This window comes from Microcaecilia unicolor, chromosome 10, assembly GCF_901765095.1.
Source record: "Microcaecilia unicolor chromosome 10, aMicUni1.1, whole genome shotgun sequence".
In the NCBI taxonomy this organism is placed as follows: domain Eukaryota; kingdom Metazoa; phylum Chordata; class Amphibia; order Gymnophiona; family Siphonopidae; genus Microcaecilia; species Microcaecilia unicolor.
Window position 1 is genome coordinate 102212809 of NC_044040.1, and position 18301 is coordinate 102231109.

Sequence of the window (18301 nt, forward strand, 5' to 3'; positions counted from 1 at the left end):
GTAGTGGAATGCCTCAGGGATCGGTGCTGGGGCCGATTCTGTTCAATATATTTGTGAGTGACATTGCCGAAGGGTTAGAAGGTAAAGTTTGCCTATTTGCGGATGATACTAAGATCTGTAACAGAGTGGAAAACATGAAAAATGATTTGAGGAAGCTAGAAGAGTGGTCTAAGGTTTGGCAATTAAAATTCAATACGAAGAAATGCAAAGTGATGCACTTAGGGACTAGAAATCCACGGGAGACGTATGTGTTAGGCGTGGAGAGACTGATAGGTACGGGCGGAGAGAGGGATCTTGGGGTGATAGTATCTGAGGATTTGAAGGCGACGAAACAGTGTGACAAGGCAGTGGCCGTAGCTAGAAGGTTGTTAGGCTGTATAGAGAGAGGTGTGACCAGCAGAAGAAAGGGGGTGTTGATGCCCCTGTATAAGTCGTTAGTGAGGCCCCACCTGGAGTATTGTGTTCAGTTTTGGAGGCCGTATCTTGCTAAGGATGTAAAAAGAATTGAAGCGGTGCAAAGAAAAGCTACGAGAATGTTATGGGATTTGCGTTACAAGACGTATGAGGAGAGACTTGCTGAACTAAACATGTACAGTGGGGGAAATAAGTATTTGATCCCTTGCTGATTTTGTAAGTTTGCCCACTGACAAAGACATGAGCAGCCCATAATTGAAGGGTAGGTTATTGGTAACAGTGAGAGATAGCACATCACAAATTAAATCCGGAAAATCACATTGTGGAAAGTATATGAATTTATTTGCATTCTGCAGAGGGAAATAAGTATTTAATCCCTCTGGCAAACAAGACCTAATACTTGGTGGCAAAACCCTTGTTGGCAAGCACAGCGGTCAGACGTCTTCTGTAGTTGATGATGAGGTTTGCACACATGTCAGGAGGAATTTTGGTCCACTCCTCTTTGCAGATCATCTCTAAATCATTAAGAGTTCTGGGCTGTCGCTTGGCAACTCGCAGCTTCAGCTCCCTCCATAAGTTTTCAATGGGATTAAGGTCTGGTGACTGGCTAGGCCACTCCATGACCCTAATGTGCTTCTTCCTGAGCCACTCCTTTGTTGCCTTGGCTGTATGTTTTGGGTCATTGTCGTGCTGGAAGACCCAGCCACGACCCATTTTTAAGGCCCTGGCGGAGGGAAGGAGGTTGTCACTCAGAATTGTACGGTACATGGCCCCATCCATTCTCCCATTGATGCGGTGAAGTAGTCCTGTGCCCTTAGCAGAGAAACACCCCCAAAACATAACATTTCCACCTCCATGCTTGACAGTGGGGACGGTGTTCTTTGGGTCATAGGCAGCATTTCTCTTCCTCCAAACACGGCGAGTTGAGTTCATGCCAAAGAGCTCAATTTTTGTCTCATCTGACCACAGCACCTTCTCCCAATCACTCTCGGCATCATCCAGGTGTTCACTGGCAAACTTCAGACGGGCCGTCACATGTGCCTTCCGGAGCAGGGGGACCTTGCGGGCACTGCAGGATTGCAATCCGTTATGTCGTAATGTGTTACCAATGGTTTTCGTGGTGACAGTGGTCCCAGCTGCCTTGAGATCATTGACAAGTTCCCCCCTTGTAGTTGTAGGCTGATTTCTAACCTTCCTCATGATCAAGGATACCCCACGAGGTGAGATTTTGCGTGGAGCCCCAGATCTTTGTCGATTGACAGTCATTTTGTACTTCTTCCATTTTCTTACTATGGCACCAACAGTTGTCTCCTTCTCGCCCAGCGTCTTACTGATGGTTTTGTAGCCCATTCCAGCCTTGTGCAGGTGTATGATCTTGTCCCTGACATCCTTAGACAGCTCCTTGCTCTTGGCCATTTTGTAGAGGTTAGAGTCTGACTGATTCACTGAGTCTGTGGACAGGTGTCTTTCATACAGGTGACCATTGCCGACAGCTGTCTGTCATGCAGGTAACGAGTTGATTTGGAGCATCTACCTGGTCTGTAGGGGCCAGATCTCTTACTGGTTGGTGGGGGATCAAATACTTATTTCCCTCTGCAGAATGCAAATAAATTCATATACTTTCCACAATGTGATTTTCCGGATTTAATTTGTGATGTGCTATCTCTCACTGTTACCAATAACCTACCCTTCAATTATGGGCTGCTCATGTCTTTGTCAGTGGGCAAACTTACAAAATCAGCAAGGGATCAAATACTTATTTCCCCCACTGTATACTCTGGAGGAAAGGAGAAACAGGGGTGATATGATACAGACGTTCAAATATTTGAAAGGTATTAATCCGCAAACGAACCTTTTCCGGAGATGGGAAGCTGGTAGAACGAGAGGACATGAAATGAGATTGAAGGGGGGCAGACTCAAGGAAAATGTCAGGATGTATTTTTTTCACGGAGAGAGTAGTGGATGCTTGGAATGCCCTCCCGCGGGAGGTGGTGGAAATGAAAACGGTAACGAAATTCAAACATGCGTGGGATAAGCATAAAGGAATCCTGTGCCAAAGGAATGGATCCTCAGGAGCTTAGTCAAGATCGGGAGGCGGGGCTGGTGGTAGGGAGGCGGGGATAGTGCTGGGAATGACTTATACGGTCTATGCCAGAGTCGGTGGTGGGAAGCGTGACTGGTGGTTGGGAGGCAGGGATAGTGCTGGGCAGACTTGTACGGTCTGTGCCAGAGCCGGTGGTTGGGAGGCGAGGATAGAGCTGGGCAGACTTATACGGTCTGTGCCATAGTCAGTGGTTGGGTGGCGGGGCTGGTGGTTGGGAGGCGGGGATAATGCTGGGCAGACGTATACGGTCTGTGCCCTGAAGAGCACAGGTACAAATCAAAGTAGAGTATACACAAAAAGTAGCACATATGAGTTATCTTGTTGGGCAGACTAGATGGACCGTGCAGGTCTTTTTCTGCCGTCATCTACTATGTTACTATGTTACATTGACCGAATCAGCTCAGCTAGTGGTTTGAGGTAGACATTGAATAGAATAGGTGACGCTATCGATCCTTGTGGTACCCTGCAGGTCAGTGTCCATGGTGGTGATGAGTTGCTGCCAAACATTATGGATTGTTGTCTGTCTGACAGACAGAATCTGAACCAGGCAATTGCTGTTCCATTGATACTTGTTTGTCTGTCTGTTCTTGACAGCATAGCTATTTGTACTAGTATGGTGCTTTATATGGTGCTATTGGTGTTAATAAAGATATATTTAAAAAAAAAAAAACACGGACTTGGACATTGAAGAGATCTTTACTCAAAGAACCCAACATAGGCTGTGTTTTGGCATACATATGCCTGCTTCGGGAGTCGCAGTAATGTTGCTCAAATGAGTCAGTGATATCTACAGATAAGAAAGCTCAATGACTTTTTAAAAATGTGTAGTGCTAGTAAGAAGCGAGACAGTTTATTCTTACACCTTGTTCTCTTGCCTTCTAACTCCGCCTCTGAGAAGTGATCACCACAGTGCCCTCACCTCCTTTCTATATGCCCTGAGGAAATGGTGTAGAACTGGAGGGAAATTGCAGTGCAAAAGAAGTTTCTCTATCTTTTATAGAAATGCTAAATAGTAGTAGTAGTAGTAGTATCTTGATGAAGCAGCACATCATTGAAGCTATGGTTGACAGCATATCTAGATAAGTAGGATGATAGCACTACAGTAACTAGAGTAGTTATAGCTCCTTTGTTTATCAGCTGTGAAGGAACTAAACCAGGAAGCTAGTACTAATATACAATTCTTAACTGTTTATTAAAAACATTTATTTTTCATGGCCAACAGTTCTAGGCGAGGTACAGCATTACATACATAATTTTGTAAACAGGACAGTACAACAAATTAAATATCGTAGAAACTTGCATCAGTATTATAATAATTTTGCTGTTACAGCATACCAATTATAAGTTAAAAGCTTGTGAAAAATACTTTGATCCACATGAAGCTGGAATAAATGGGGAATTATAATAGATGCATTCTGCATATATATTATGCTTTCCTATACCCGTGAGAAATTTTGTTCAATAAGTTACAATTCCTATATTCTTCTTAGTAATTCTGACCGGTTTCAATGTTTAACAAAACTTTATTTATTGTTTCTTTTACAATTTATAAACTCTTAAAATCCACCTTATCCTCACTGTACAGGCAGGTTGGCGTTCCGACCTGACTAAGCTGTAAAGCAGAGTTAGTGCGAAACACAATTGTGTTGGGCATGATTATATAAATCGCAGAGTGAAGTGCATAAACAGAGGAGGGATTGATAATCCAGGAACTGCCAGAGCAAATAGAGCAGAGTTCAGCATGACAAAGTGAAAGGGCATAAAGAGCAGCCCTCTGATTGAAGTCCTGTGCATTGGAAAAAGAACTGAGAGTTTGAGAGAAGGAGGCAATTAACAACCTGCTGTGAACTGAAAAAACGACTCAAGATAAGAACTTGTTTATGAAACCAAGTAGAAATTTGTTTGACTATTAGATTTAACATCGAGAATTGTGGGTTGTATAGAGAATCTCAGTGAATATAATAACAGAGATAGGAGCAATCAATAGAGTTACCATTGCATAAGTTGAATTTCAGTCATGAATATGGATTAACTTGTATTTACTCACACTGTGATGTTGAAGGATTTTATGTTTGAATGAAGTTAGAATGAAGAGAGGTGTAATGTGTGTATTGTATAATTATGGTACAGCCAGAGACCCCCCACTGGAATGGTGGCGGGCCCAGTCATAGAGCTCAGGCCATTACAGACCTTGGCTGAGTCAGAAATCTGATGGCTGACATAACTGGGAGCTTACTGGAAAAGTATGGCCTAGTTTGTAGCCCGGATTGAGGCCTAAATAAGCTAAATTAGGAAAAGTTAAGTCAATAGATATGGAAACAAAATGGAGGATTTCAGCACAAAATGGAAGCCGTATCTGTTACAAAGTGGAATTTTCTCTAATGTAAGTTGGAAAAACAAGTTGAGAAATGAGACTTTCCTGTGAGCAGGATTGTGGTCAGCCATGGTGTGAGAAAGGAAAGGTGTAGCTGGATGCAGGGTCTTGCTTAAGATTTGTGGTCAAGCGAGCTAAAGACAAAACCATGTTAGTAAGATAGAAACTACTCATTAGCATGAGCCAATCAGTGACAACCATGACATTAGCATAGATCCAATCAGGTATATCTACTGTCATATTATCCATATCCTGAGGGCACCTATAAAAATCAGGGTATTTCCTGGTTTAAGCTAGAGAGAAGGGTTGGCACTCTCTCTCTCTCCAAGGGAAACCAATGTGACCAGCAGAATTGACAAATTACCTAATTGCTTTCCCTTGTAAAACCTTTAATTGGTAAAAGAAATTATAAAAGATTAGGAATTAACACCTGTTTGCAGCTGGATTATTATATTCCTATAATTAATTGATTGTACGTGCCTGTTGTCAATCACTGATTTGACTTGTATCTTGGTAAATAAACTCCTTATCCGAAATGATGATTTGTGGGCTTCACTTAATGATGAAAGGCTGTAAGTATAAATGCTTTTGCTGTATCAGGCTGTCTTTCACTGTATTCTATAACTTGAAATCTAAATCCAGTTTGTCATAATGCTGGTATCTTTTCCTTAGACCTAACGTCTCCCTTAGTGGCAATTCCTTTTAGAACTTCACAACTCCTTGATTACCCCAGTACTAGTGCTATTTAGAGATGGAGTCAGATTTAAGGTCACTCCAGCCTTCTTGGGGGGCTCGGGACCCCTCAATTCACAACAGTATGCATATATATTATGGAGATTAAATTTTCCTCTGAGGGAAAGGGAAATGGGACTTGATATTCTGCCTTTCTGTGGTATTTTTGCAACTACATTCAAAGCGGTTTACATATATACAGGTGTTTATTTTGTACCTGGGGCAATGGAGGGTTACGTGACTTGCCCGCAGTCACAAGGAGCTGCAGTGGGAATTGATCCCAGTTCCCCAAGATCAAAGTCCGCTGCACTACTACTACTACTTATCATTTCTATAGCGCTACTAGATGTACACAGCGCTGTACACTTGAACATGAAGAGACAGTCCCTGCTCGAAAGATAGGCTACTCCCTCTTTGTTCCCTCTTTGATTACGGTGTATTATTTACTACCTCCTAGTAGTATGGATCTACTAGTGGTGTACCTGGCTTGATTGCCATCTGGGGCGGATTTCCCCCCCCCCCCCCCCCCCGCCCTCCCTCCTACAAGCAGTAAGGGGGTTTATTTGAGCAGTCACGGAGCCACAGTCTACAGGCATACAGCTATCTGCTCTGATGGTCCCCTCTGATTTCAACTTCTTGTTCTGGTGCAGGGGACTGGCAGAGCTGACAGCTGCTCTAAAGTTCTGCATATTATTTTGAGTGAGTTACTGAGGTTTTTCTCTTTCTTGTTCCATGTTTATTTTGCTTTTTCGGATGATATATTTCCTTTTCTGGGTTGATTACTACTACTACTACTTGACATTTCTAAAGCGCTACTAGGGTTACGCAGCGCTGTACAATTTAACATAGAAGGACAGTCCCTGCTCAAAGGAGCTTACAATCTAAAGGACAAATGTACAGTCAGTCAAATAGGGGCAGTCTAGATTTCCTGAAATGTATAAAGGTTAGGTGCCGAAAGCAACATTGAAGAGGTGGGCTTTGAGCAAGTATTTGAAGATGGGTAGGGAGGGGACTTGGCGTAAGGGCTCAGGAAGTTTATTCCAAGCATAGGGTGAGGTGAGGTAGAATGAGCGGAGCCTGGAGTTGGCGGTGGTGGAGAAGGGTACTGAGAGGAGGGATTTGTCCTGTGAGCAGAGGTTACGGGCGGGAACGTAAGGGGAAATGAGGGTAGAGAGGTTGATTGAAACAGTTTTATTGTGGATTTTCGATATTATTGACTGACTCCCTTGTTTTAGCTTCGTAACTATAATCATTCCAGAAAGGAATATGGGCGACTAGTTTCCTTTATAGCAGTGGTTCTCAAACCTGTCGTTGAGGCACCACCAGCCAGTTGGGTTTTCAGGATATCCCTGATCATAGGCGCCGACTCCGTGGATGCTGTGGGTGCTCAAGCACCCCCAATAATTGAGGCAGTGGCAAGTGGGTATAAAGTGCCTGTCCCCCCTCCTCCCTGCACCGTCCCGAGCACCCCCAATAGTTGAGGCAGTGGCGAGTGAGCATAAAGTGCCTGTCCCTCCCGCTTTGTGCACTGTCCCGACTCCCACTCCCTGCCCTGCACCGCTGTCTGCACTCCGCTTTCCTTCAATGTATCCGTGCTGCCGTGCCGTCAGTGACTCAGTGTCAGTGCAGTAAGCACACTGCCTTCAGCGGTCAGGAAACTTTCCCTCTGTTAGTTTCCGGTCCAGCATAGGCTGGATGCTGCAACAGAGGGAGAGCTTCCGGATCGACCGAAGGTAGTGTGTGTTAGTGCTTTCCACCCAATAATTGAGGTAGCAGTGGTGGCGCGTGGGCATAAAGTGCATGTCCCTCCCGCTCCAGTCCTTCACCGTCCCTCTCCCTGCCCTGCACCACTGCTGTCCGCTATCCTTCAATGTTTTGGGCCGCCGGCAGTTTCAGTGCAGTAAGCACACTGCCTTCGGCAGCCCGGAAGCTTTCCCTCTTACAGTTTCCTGTCTCGCATAGGCGGGATGCTGCATCAGAGGGAGAGCTTCCAGAGTCGCCGAAGGTTGTGTGTGCTTACCGTGTTGACGCTGCCGGCGGCCTGGAACATTGAAGAAGGGCAGAGTGTGAGCCAGAGAGGTACAGGGAAGGGAGCCAGCCCACCCCACCCCAGAACAGAGCCAGCCAGTCAGCCGCCAGATGACGTTAAAAAGCTGAAGAAGGTAACTTTCCCTAATTCCCTCTCCTCCGCGCAGCTGTAGGGTCAAAGTTTGTTTTCAGGACAAAAAGCACTTGTTTATAGCTTTATTTAAAGTAAGCTTGCTTCACTCTGAAATGAGGAATTTTGTGTATAGCAAAAATGTAGGAACTTGCTTTTTTTTGTTTTATGGAATGGAATGGTTATTATAAAAATGCACTTGCCTTTTTTATTACTGTTGTTTCACAGAGAGATATTGAATAATGAGGTGGGGGAGAGGGGAGAAATGCACCACCTGTTAAAAAAAAAATATATATATATATACTAGTAAAAAAAAAAAGGCCCGTTTCTTACACAAATGAAAGGGGCGCTAGCAAGGTTTTCCGCGGAGTGTGTATGTTTGAGAGAGTGTCTTTGAGAGTGACTGTGAGAGAGAGAGAGAGTAAATATGCAAGTGTGTGTGTGTGTGTGACAGAGTGAGACTGTGTGCAAGTGTGTCTGTGAGAGATTGTGTGTATGTGAGAATGAGAGTGTGTGCGAGTGTGTATGTGAGACACTGAGTGTCCTCTCCTCCCCTCTCCTCCCTCTCAGGTCTGAGGACCCCCTCCCCTGTGATCTGAGGACCCCCCTTCCCCCCTCCCAGGTCTCAGGACTCCCCCTTCCCCCCCCCTCTGGTCTCAGGAACCCCCCTGGTCTCAGGACCCCCCAAGACACGTGTGTGTGTGTGTGTGAGACAGTGTGTGGGCACTCCCTTCCACATCAATTCCCCCTTTTCCCATCATGTTCCTCAACCTCAGTTCATCATCCTTTTCCTTGTAGCTCCCCATCCTGTCTTCCATTATCTCATTACCTGCTCACCCTTTTCACCCAATCTGCAAGTCCCCTTCTCCATCCTCCCAATCAATCACTGCTGTTTCCCCAATCTGCTTTTCCATTCTTTCCTTTCTCTGTCCCCATACATCCCAGGCTCCAGAGAGACAGTGTGTGTGCGTTTTCTTTTTGTGGGTTAGCTTTTTTTGCCGCTGCCGTTCAGAAGCGGCTCCCGGTCTTCTTTTTTTCCGCTGCCGTGTCTCCGCTACCGTTCAGCTGTCCGAGAGCAACGTCTCTGCCTTTTCTGTTGCGTTGAAGCGGCTCCTGCGGCTGCCGATCTTCTATTTTTCTACTGCTGTTCAGAAGCGGCACCCAGTCTTCTTTTTTTCCGCTGCCAAGGCTCCGGTGCCGTTCAGCTGTCCGAGAGCAACGTCTCTGCCCTTTCTCTTGCGCTGAAGCGGGTCCCACGGCTGCCGATCTTCTATTTTACCACTGCCGTTCAGCAACATTCTCCGAGGACAAGCAGGCTGCTTGTTCTCACTGATGGGTAACGTCCACGGCAGACCCTCCAATCGGAACACTTTCTAGCAAAGTCCTTTGCTAGTCCTCGCGCGCCGATGCGCACCGCGCATGTGCGGCCGTCTTCCCGCCCGAACCGGCTCGTGCCAGCCAGTCTTCTTTTGTCTGCGCTCGGTACGGTCGTGTTTCACCGTTCGCGCCCCGAAAGTTGACCTCGCGCGTCGTTTATCGACTTCGTTCTAAAAAAAAAAAAAAAGGTGTCGGAAGGAGACCTTTATGGTTTTCTCCCTTCCCGTACTTCTAATTTTGCCCCGGTAAGTTTTCTTTCGTCGTCGGGGTAGGCCCTATTAAGCCTCGGTTCGAAGTTTTCTTCCCCCTATTTTTGTGGTGCCATTTTCGCCATTTCGAGTTTTGATCTCGCCGGCGCGATTTTTCCACCCATGACATCGAAGTCGTCCAGTGGCTTCAAGAAGTGCACCCAGTGCGCCCGGGTAATCTCGCTCACTGACAGGCACGCGTCGTGTCTTCAGTGTTAGGGGGCTGGGCACCGCCCGCAGGCCTGTAGTCTGTGTTCTCTTTTGCAAAAGCGGACTCAGGTAGCGAGATTAGCCCAGTGGAATGTTTTGTTCTCGGGCTCTTCGTCGGCATTGGCACCGGGAGTTTCGACTGCATCGACGTCGTCGGCGCCCGGACCTTCATTCTCGCCCTTGATTGCATCGAGAGCATCGAGGCATCGGCCCTCTGCATCGGGGCGACATCGGAGGGCTGCGTCGGCGGTATCGAGACCTCTTCGTCTGCTGATGTCGTCAGACGGTGGTGCTTCGTCTGGAGTGCAGGTGAGGGCTGTCCATTCCCCTGCTGGTGGCGGTGAGCCTTCGGGTGGGTCTCCCCCTACCCTGAGGGCTCCTGCGGTACAGCCCCCCCCCCGAGACCGACCTCCTTCGGCCTCGGCCCCGAGGAAGAGACGGCTGGATTCTACGTCCTCCTCGTCGGTGCCGGGAAGCTCCGGTGACATGCTTCGTCCCAAAAAATCGAAGAAGCATCGTCACCGGTCCCCTTCCCGTGTCGGCACCGAGAGCTCTGGGTCGCCGAGGGAGTCGGCACCCAGTAGGCATCGGCACCGAGAGGACCGCTCGCCCTCTGTTCAAGAGGTGTCGGTGCGCTCCCCTTTGGACAGCCCGGAACAGCCTCCACGCCCGGAACAGGTTCTGACATCGACTCCTGCATCGGCTTCCATGTCTTTTTCCACAGCCGCTCTGAACGAGACCCTCCGGGCCGTTCTCCCAGAGATCCTGGGAGAGCTGTTGCGCCCTACCCCTCCGGTACCGGGGGTGCTTGCGCCACCGGTACCGTCGAGCGAGGCGCCGGCTGGCCCATTGTCCGGGGTGAGGTCTCCGACATCGGTGCCGCTTGCGGTACCGAGTGCGGTAGCCTCCCAGGAAGGCTCCCCGACTACGTCGGCGGAGGGAGCTTCGCCGGTGCGGGCGAGGGAGTCTACCTCTCGACGCTCCCACCGTGGCCGTGGTTCCACGGAGTCGAGCCGGGAACGGTTGCAGACACAGGTCCGTGAACTTGTCTGACACCGATGGTGAGGCCTCGTGGGAAGAGGAAGAGGACATCAGATATTTCTCTGACGAGGAGTCTGAGGGTCTTCCTTCTGATCCCACTCCCTCTCCTGAAAGGCAGCTTTCTCCTCCTGAGAGCCTGTCTTTCGCTTCCTTTGTCCGGGAGATGTCTACGGCCATCCCCTTCCCGGTGGTTGTGGAGGACGAGCCCAGGGCTGAAATGTTTGAGCTCCTGGACTATCCTTCTCCACCTAAGGAAGCGTCCACAGTACCCATGCATCATGTCCTCAAAAAGACATTGCTGGCGAACTGGACCAAGCCTCTAAGTAATCCCCACATTCCCAAGAAGATCGATTCCCAGTACCGGATCCATGGGGACCCACAGCTGATGCGCACTCAGTTGCCTCATGACTCTGGAGTTGTGGATTTGGCCCTAAAGAAGGCCAAGAGTTCTAGGGAGCATGCTTCGGCGCCCCCGGGCAAGGACTCTAGAACCTTGGAGTCCTTTGGGAGGAAGGCCTACCATTCTTCTATGCTCGTGGCCAAGATTCAGTCCTACCAGCTCTACACGAGCATACACATGCGGAACAATGTGCGGCAGTTGGCGGGCTTGGTGGACAAGCTCCCCCCTGAGCAAGCCAAGCCATTTCAGGAGGTGGTCAGGCAGCTGAAGGCGTGCAGAAAATTCCTGGCCAGAGGGGTGTATGACACCTTTGATATTGCGTCCAGTGGCTGCGTGCCTCCGACCTGGAGAATAGAATCCAGCAGCGGATTGCGGACTCGCCTTGCCGTGCGGATAATATTTTTGGAGAGAAAGTCGAGCAGGTGGTAGAGCAGCTCCACCAGCGGGACACCGCTTTCGACAAGTTCTCCCGCCGGCAGCCTTCAGTCTCTACCTCTACAGGTAGAAGATTTTTGGGGGGAAGGAAGACTGTTCCCTACTCTTCTGGCAAGCGTAGGTACAATCCTCCTTCTCGACAGCCTGCGGCCCAGGCTAAGCCCCAGCGCGCTCGCTCTCGTCAGCAGCGTGCGACTCAGCAAGGCCCCTCGGCTCCCCAGCAAAAGCAAGGGACGAGCTTTTGACTGGCTCCAGCAGAGCATAGCCGACATACAAGTGTCAGTGCCGGGCGACCTGCCAAAGGTGGCCTCTCATAACCTCCGATTAGTGGGTTCTCCAAATAGTCCGGCAAGGATACACCCTCAATTTGGCCTCAAAACCTCCAAATTGTCCACCAGGAGCTCAGTCTTACAGCTTCCAGCACAAGCAGGTACTTGCAGAGGAACTCTCCGCCCTTCTCAGCGCCAATGCGGTCGAGCCCGTGCCATCCGGGCAAGAAGGGCTGGGATTCTATTCCAGGTACTTCCTTGTGGAAAAGAAAACAGGGGGGATGCGTCCTATCCTAGACCTAAGGGCCCTGAACAAATATCTGGTCAAAGAAAAGTTCAGGATGCTTTCCCTGGGCACCCTTCTCCCCATGATTCAGGAAAACGATTGGCTATGCTCTCTGGACTTGAAGGACGCCTACACGCACATCCCGATACTGCCAGCTCACAGACAGTATCTGCGATTTCAGCTGGGCACACGTCACTTCCAGTACTGTGTGCTACCCTTTGGGCTCGCCTCTGCGCCCAGAGTGTTCACGAAGTGCTTGGCTGTAGTAGCAGCGGCACTTCGCAGACTGGGGGTACACGTGTTCCCATATCTCGACGATTGGCTGGTGAAGAACACATCCGAGGCAGGAGCCCTGCAGTCCATGCAGATGACTATTCGCCTCCTGGAGCTACTGGGGTTTGTGATAAATTATCCAAAGTCCCATCTTCTCCCAGTGCAGAAACTCGAATTCATAGGAGCTCTGCTGGATTCTCGGACGGCTCGCGCCTATCTCCCAGAGACGAGAGCCAACAACTTGTTGTCCCTCGTCTCGCGGGTGCGAGCGTCCTAGCAGATCACAGCTCGGCAGATGTTGAGATTGCTGGGCCACATGGCCTCCACAGTTCATGTGACTCCCATGGCCCGCCTTCACATGAGATCTGCTCAATGGACCCTAGCTTCCCAGTGGTTTCAGGCTGCTGGGGATCTAGAAGACGTGATCCACCTCTCCACGAGTTTTCTCAAATCCCTGTATTGGTGGACGATTTGGTCCAATTTGACTCTGGGACGTCCTTTCCAAATTCCTCAGCCACAAAAGGTGCTGACCACGGATGCGTCTCTCCTGGGGTGGGGAGCTCATGTCAATGGGCTTCACACCCAAGGAAGCTGGTCCCTCCAGGAACGCGATCTGCAGATCAATCTCCTGGAGTTACGAGCGATCTGGAACGCTCTGAAGGCTTTCAGAGATCGGCTGTCCCACCAAATTATCCAAATTCAGACAGACAACCAGGTTGCCATGTATTACATCAACAAGCAGGGGGGCACCGGATCTCGCCCCCTGTGTCAGGAAGCCGTCAGCATGTGGCACTGGGCTCGCCGTCACGGCATGGTGCTCCAAGCCACATATCTGGCAGGTGTAAACAACAGTCTGGCCGACAGGTTGAGCAGGATTATGCAACCTCACGAGTGGTCGCTCAATTCCCGTGTAGTGCGTCAGATCTTCCAGGTGTGGGGCACCCCCTTGGTAGATCTCTTCGCATCTCGAGCCAACCACAAAGTCCCTCAGTTCTGTTCCAGGCTTCAGGCCCACGGCAGACTGGCCTTCCTCCTGGACTGGGGGGAGGGTTTGCTGTATGCTTATCCTCCCATACCTCTGGTGGGGAAGACTTTGTTGAAACTCAAGCAAGACCGAGGCACCATGATTCTGATTGCTCCTTTTTGGCCGCGTCAGATCTGGTTCCCTCTTCTTCTGGAGTTGTCCTCCGAAGAACCGTGGAGATTGGAGTGTTTTCCGACCCTCATCACACAGGACGAAGGGGCGCTTCTGCATCCCAACCTCCGGTCCCTGGCTCTCACGGCCTGGATGTTGAGAGTGTAGACTTTGCCTCTTTGGGTCTGTCAGAGGGTGTCTCCCGCATCTTGCTTGCTTCCAGGAAAGATTCCACTAAGGGGAGTTACTTCTTTCTGTGGAGGAGGTTTGCCATCTGGTGTGACAGCAAGGCCCTAGATCCTCGCTCTTGTCCTACAGAGACCCTGCTTGAATACCTTCTGCACTTGTCTGAGTCTGGTCTCAAGACAAGGGTTCACCTTAGTGCAATCAGTGCATACCATTACCGTGTGGAAGGTAAGCCGTTCTCAGGACAGCCTTTAGTTGTTCGCTTCATGAGAGGTTTGCTTTTGTCAAAGCCCCCTGTCAAGCCTCCTACAGTGTCATGGGATCTCAATGTCGTTCTGACCCAGCTGATGAAACCTCCTTTTGAGCCACTGAATTCCTGCCATCTGAAGTACTTGACCTGGAAGGTCATTTTCTTGGTGGCATTCAGCTCGTAGAGTCAGTGAGCTTCAGGCCCTGGTAGCCCAGGCCCCTTACACCAAATTTCATCATAACAGAGTAGTCCTCCGCACTCACCCTAAGTTCTTGCCAAAGGTTGTGTCGGAGTTCCATCTGAACCAGTCAATTGTCTTGCCAACATTCTTTCCCCGTCTTCATTCCTGCCCTGCTGAACGTCAGCTGCACACATTGGACTGCAAGAGAGCATTGGCCTTCTATCTGGAGCGGACACAGCCCAACAGACAGTCCGCCCAATTGTTTGTTTCTTTTGATCCCAACAGGAGGGGAGTGGCTGTGGGAAAACGCACCATCTCCAATTGGCTAGCAGATTGCATTTCCTTCACTTACGCCCAGGCTGGGCTGGCTCTTGAGGGTCATGTCACGGCTCATAATGTTAGAGCCATGGCAGCGTCGGTAGCCCACTTGAAGTCAGCCACTATTGAAGAGATTTGCAAAGCTGCGATGTGGTCATCTGTCCACACATTCACATCTCATTACTGCCTGCAGCAGGATACCCGACGTGACAGTCGGTTCGGGCAGTCAGTGCTTCAGAATCTGTTTGGGGTTTAGAATCCAACTCCACCCCCCTAGGCCCATGTTTGTTCTGTTCCAGGCTACACTCTCAGTTAGTTGGTAAATTTTTTAGGTCAATCTCAGTTATATCCTCGCCGTTGCAAGGTCCAATTGACCATGGTTGTTGTTTTGAGTGAGCCTGGGGGCTAGGGATACCCCATCAGTGAGAACAAGCAGCCTGCTTGTCCTCGGAGAAAGCGAATGCTACATACCTGTAGAAGGTATTCTCCGAGGACAGCAGGCTGATTGTTCTCACAAACCCGCCCGCCTCCCCTTTGGAGTTGTGTCTTCCCTTCTCTTTGTCTTGCTACATATGAGACTGGCCGGCACGAGCCGGTTCGGGCGGGAAGACGGCCGCGCATGCGCGGTGCGCACAGGCGCGCGAGGGCTAGCAAAGGACTTTGCTAGTGAAGATTCCGATTGGAGGGGCTGCCGTGGACGTCACCCATCAGTGAGAACAATCAGCCTGCTGTCCTCGGAGAATACCTTCTACAGTTATGTAGCATTCGCTTTCTGCCCTGCCTGAGAGTGTGTCTGCCCTTTGTTGCGCCGAAGCGGCTTTTGCGGCTGCTGGCGATCTTCTATTTTTCTACTGCCGGTCAGCAACGTCTCTGCCCTTTGTCACGCGCTTCCCGCCTCCAACGTTTGAATGAGACTACCTGCTCACGCGGCCCAGTGATGTCAGGAGATGTTTACAGTCTCAGGTAACCTCATTCAAACGTTGGAGGAGCAAATTATTTTAGTAGATATTTTAGCACCCACAATCACTTTGAAAAGTTGGCTCCTATGTCCCTGATGAATGAGAGAGTTGACAAGCATGCAGATCTGTCTCTTGTATATTCATGAGTAATATCCTGAAAATTCAACTGGCTGATTCCTCCAGGACAGGTTTCAGAACTGCTTTACATAACACTAGTGTAACTGGCTACCTATGTGCCTAACATTTAGGTTCTCGCACTTATTTAAGTCGTATAGCTGGTATAAGTACAAGTGACTAACACCTATGTTTACTATAGTGTGCTATGGATGCTTTAGCGTTTTTAATGCACGTAAATGGTTTACACGTGGTAAACGCTAATGCGCCCATGGAAATTTATAGGTGTGTTAGCGTTTAACACGCCTTAAATTTAAGGGCGCTTTAGAAACACTAACACACCCTAGTAAACATACCCCTAAGTGTGGTAGACGCTCACTTAGGTTACAGTATTCTGTATGTTAGGCATGTAACATACAGAATACTGCCTATGTTCTGCCTGTGCTCCGCCCCATGTATTCCCCCCTTGCAGATATGCACTATGTAAGTTTTAGTATGTATTTGTAGAATAGAGCTTAGGTGCTGTGCTAGTGCATGCGTATTTAAGTTTGCACATGTATATATGCTGCTATTTTATACATTTGCACAAGCAACGTGCTGCTAGGTTTGACAGTTTTCCCTATTATGTTTATTTTAGGAAATGCTCACATGGAGGGCAGGAAAATTGCACTTAAGGGAAAAACTCCAAGTTACTAAACTTGTACCATGTTTTTGTATTTTGGGTTATTATAAACACTTGTTTTGGTGACTTGGTTATGATGATCATTCACACTAACTGTTGACAGAAAAGATATATGTGTGTGTGTGTATATATATATATATATATATATATATATATATGTAATTAATTTTTTTTTTTTGAGATTTTACAGACGACAAGAATCCCTGGCCAGCAGCAAGTCCTTGGAATTGAGGTAAGCATCTGTATCTTCTCCCCCTTACCCTCTTCCTGTCCCATGAGTTTCTGAAGGCATGATTTTGAGTTTGTTATACTTCGTACTCAGCTTGGATCATCTATAGTTACAAGTGAATTAGTTTAATTTATTCTCATTTATTTTACATACATCCTTTAGTCTGCAGGCATCATAATGGTTTACAGTGCAAATATAAAGGCCAGAAAAAAAAAAGAATAATTAAAATAAGTTCTAGTGAACCAGAAATAGCACAATTGTGAGATCCATCAAAGAGTGCACATCATGTCTCTTGGTTTCAATCATCCCTGCAATACTGCTGATATGATTAGCCACACCCTGATACTGTGTAAGATGACTGTCCTGGGCTACTATGTACTATCTCTACCTATTGCATATATCTGAACTCTCCATATAAAGTTCTGTACAGTACAATCTTGATTATCCAACATAAACAGGACTGACCTGTTTTTAATAAGTGAAAAGTTGGATAATACGGAAAATAAGGGTAATCTATTAAAAAATGCATGGAAAACATACTTTCATGAAGAACAGGCATCGAGTATCTGTATTTAAAATACTGTTTATTGACACTTTTCAGCAACAAGAAAAGAAAATTGAATAGGGCATGATTGTGTTTCTTGTACACCAAGCAATTTGAGCACAAAGGCTACAGAGGAAATTGGAGGGTCATGGGATAGGAGGAAATGTCCTATTGTGGATTAAAAACTGGTTGAAGGATAGGAAACAGAGAGTGGGGTTAAATGGGCAGTGTTCACAATGGAGAAGGGTAGTTAGTGGGGTTCATCAGGGGTCTGTGCTAGGACCGCTGTTTTTTAATATATTTATAAATGATTTAGAGATGGGAGTAACTAGCGAGGTAATTAAATTTGCTGATGACACAAAGTTATTCAAAGTCGTTAACTCGCGACAGGATTGTGAAAAATTACAAGAGGACCTTACGAGACAGGGAGACTGGGCGGCTAAGTGGCAGATGACGTTTAATGTGAGCAAGTGCAAGGTGATGCATGTGGGAAAAAAGAACCCGAATTATAGCTACGTCATGCAAGGTTCCACGTTAGGAGTTACGGACCAAGAAAGGGATCTGGGTGTCGTCGTCGATAACACACTGAAACCTTCTGCTCAGTGTGCTGCTGCTGCTAGGAAAGCGAATAGAATGTTGGGTATTATTAGGAAAGGTATGGAAAACAGGTGTGAGGATGTTATAATGCTGTTGTATCGCTCCATGGTGCGACCGCACCTTGAGTATTGTGTTCAATTCTGGTCGCCGCATCTCAAGAAAGATATAGTAGAATTGGAAAAGGTGCAGCGAAGGGCGACTAAAATGATAGCGGGGATGGGACGACTTCCCTATGAAGAAAGACTAAGGAGGCTAGGGCTATTCAGTTTGGAGAAGAGACGGCTGAGGGGAGACATGATAGAGGTATATAAAATAATGAGTGGAGTGGAACAGGTGGATGTGAAGCGTCTGTTCACGCTTTCCAAAAATACTAGGACTAGGGGGCATGCGATTAAACTATAGTGTAGTACATTTAAAACAAATCGGAGAAACATTTTCTTCACCCAACGTGTAATTAAACTCTGGAATTCATTGCCGGAAAATGTGGTGAAGGCGGTTAGCTTAGCAGAGTTTAAAAAGAGGTTTGACAGTTTCCTAAAGGACAAGTCCATAAACCGCTACTAAACTGACTTGGAAAATCCAAAATCCCAGGAATAACATGTATAGAATGTTTGTACGTTTGGGAAGCTTGCCAGGTGCCCTTGGCCTGGATTGGCCGCTGTCGTGGACAAGATGCTGGGCTCAATGGACCCTTGGTCTTTTCCCAGTATGGCAGTACTTATGTACTTAATATACATAGCAATATATTTCTCAGTACAGTACTGTTCAAAATATCAATTATATAG

General features: G+C 47.9%; 1 protein-coding gene across 1 annotated transcript in view; it reads left to right on the forward strand.

The window, feature by feature from the left end:
• Window positions 1-18301, forward strand: part of NUP205 (nucleoporin 205) — a 1281456-nt gene that overhangs the window by 264780 nt on the left and 998375 nt on the right. Inside the window, exon 11 of the mRNA XM_030216143.1 lies at window positions 16328-16378. Within this exon, the coding sequence (XP_030072003.1) occupies window positions 16328-16378 (51 nt within the window). The remainder of the gene's footprint in view (window positions 1-16327; window positions 16379-18301) is intronic.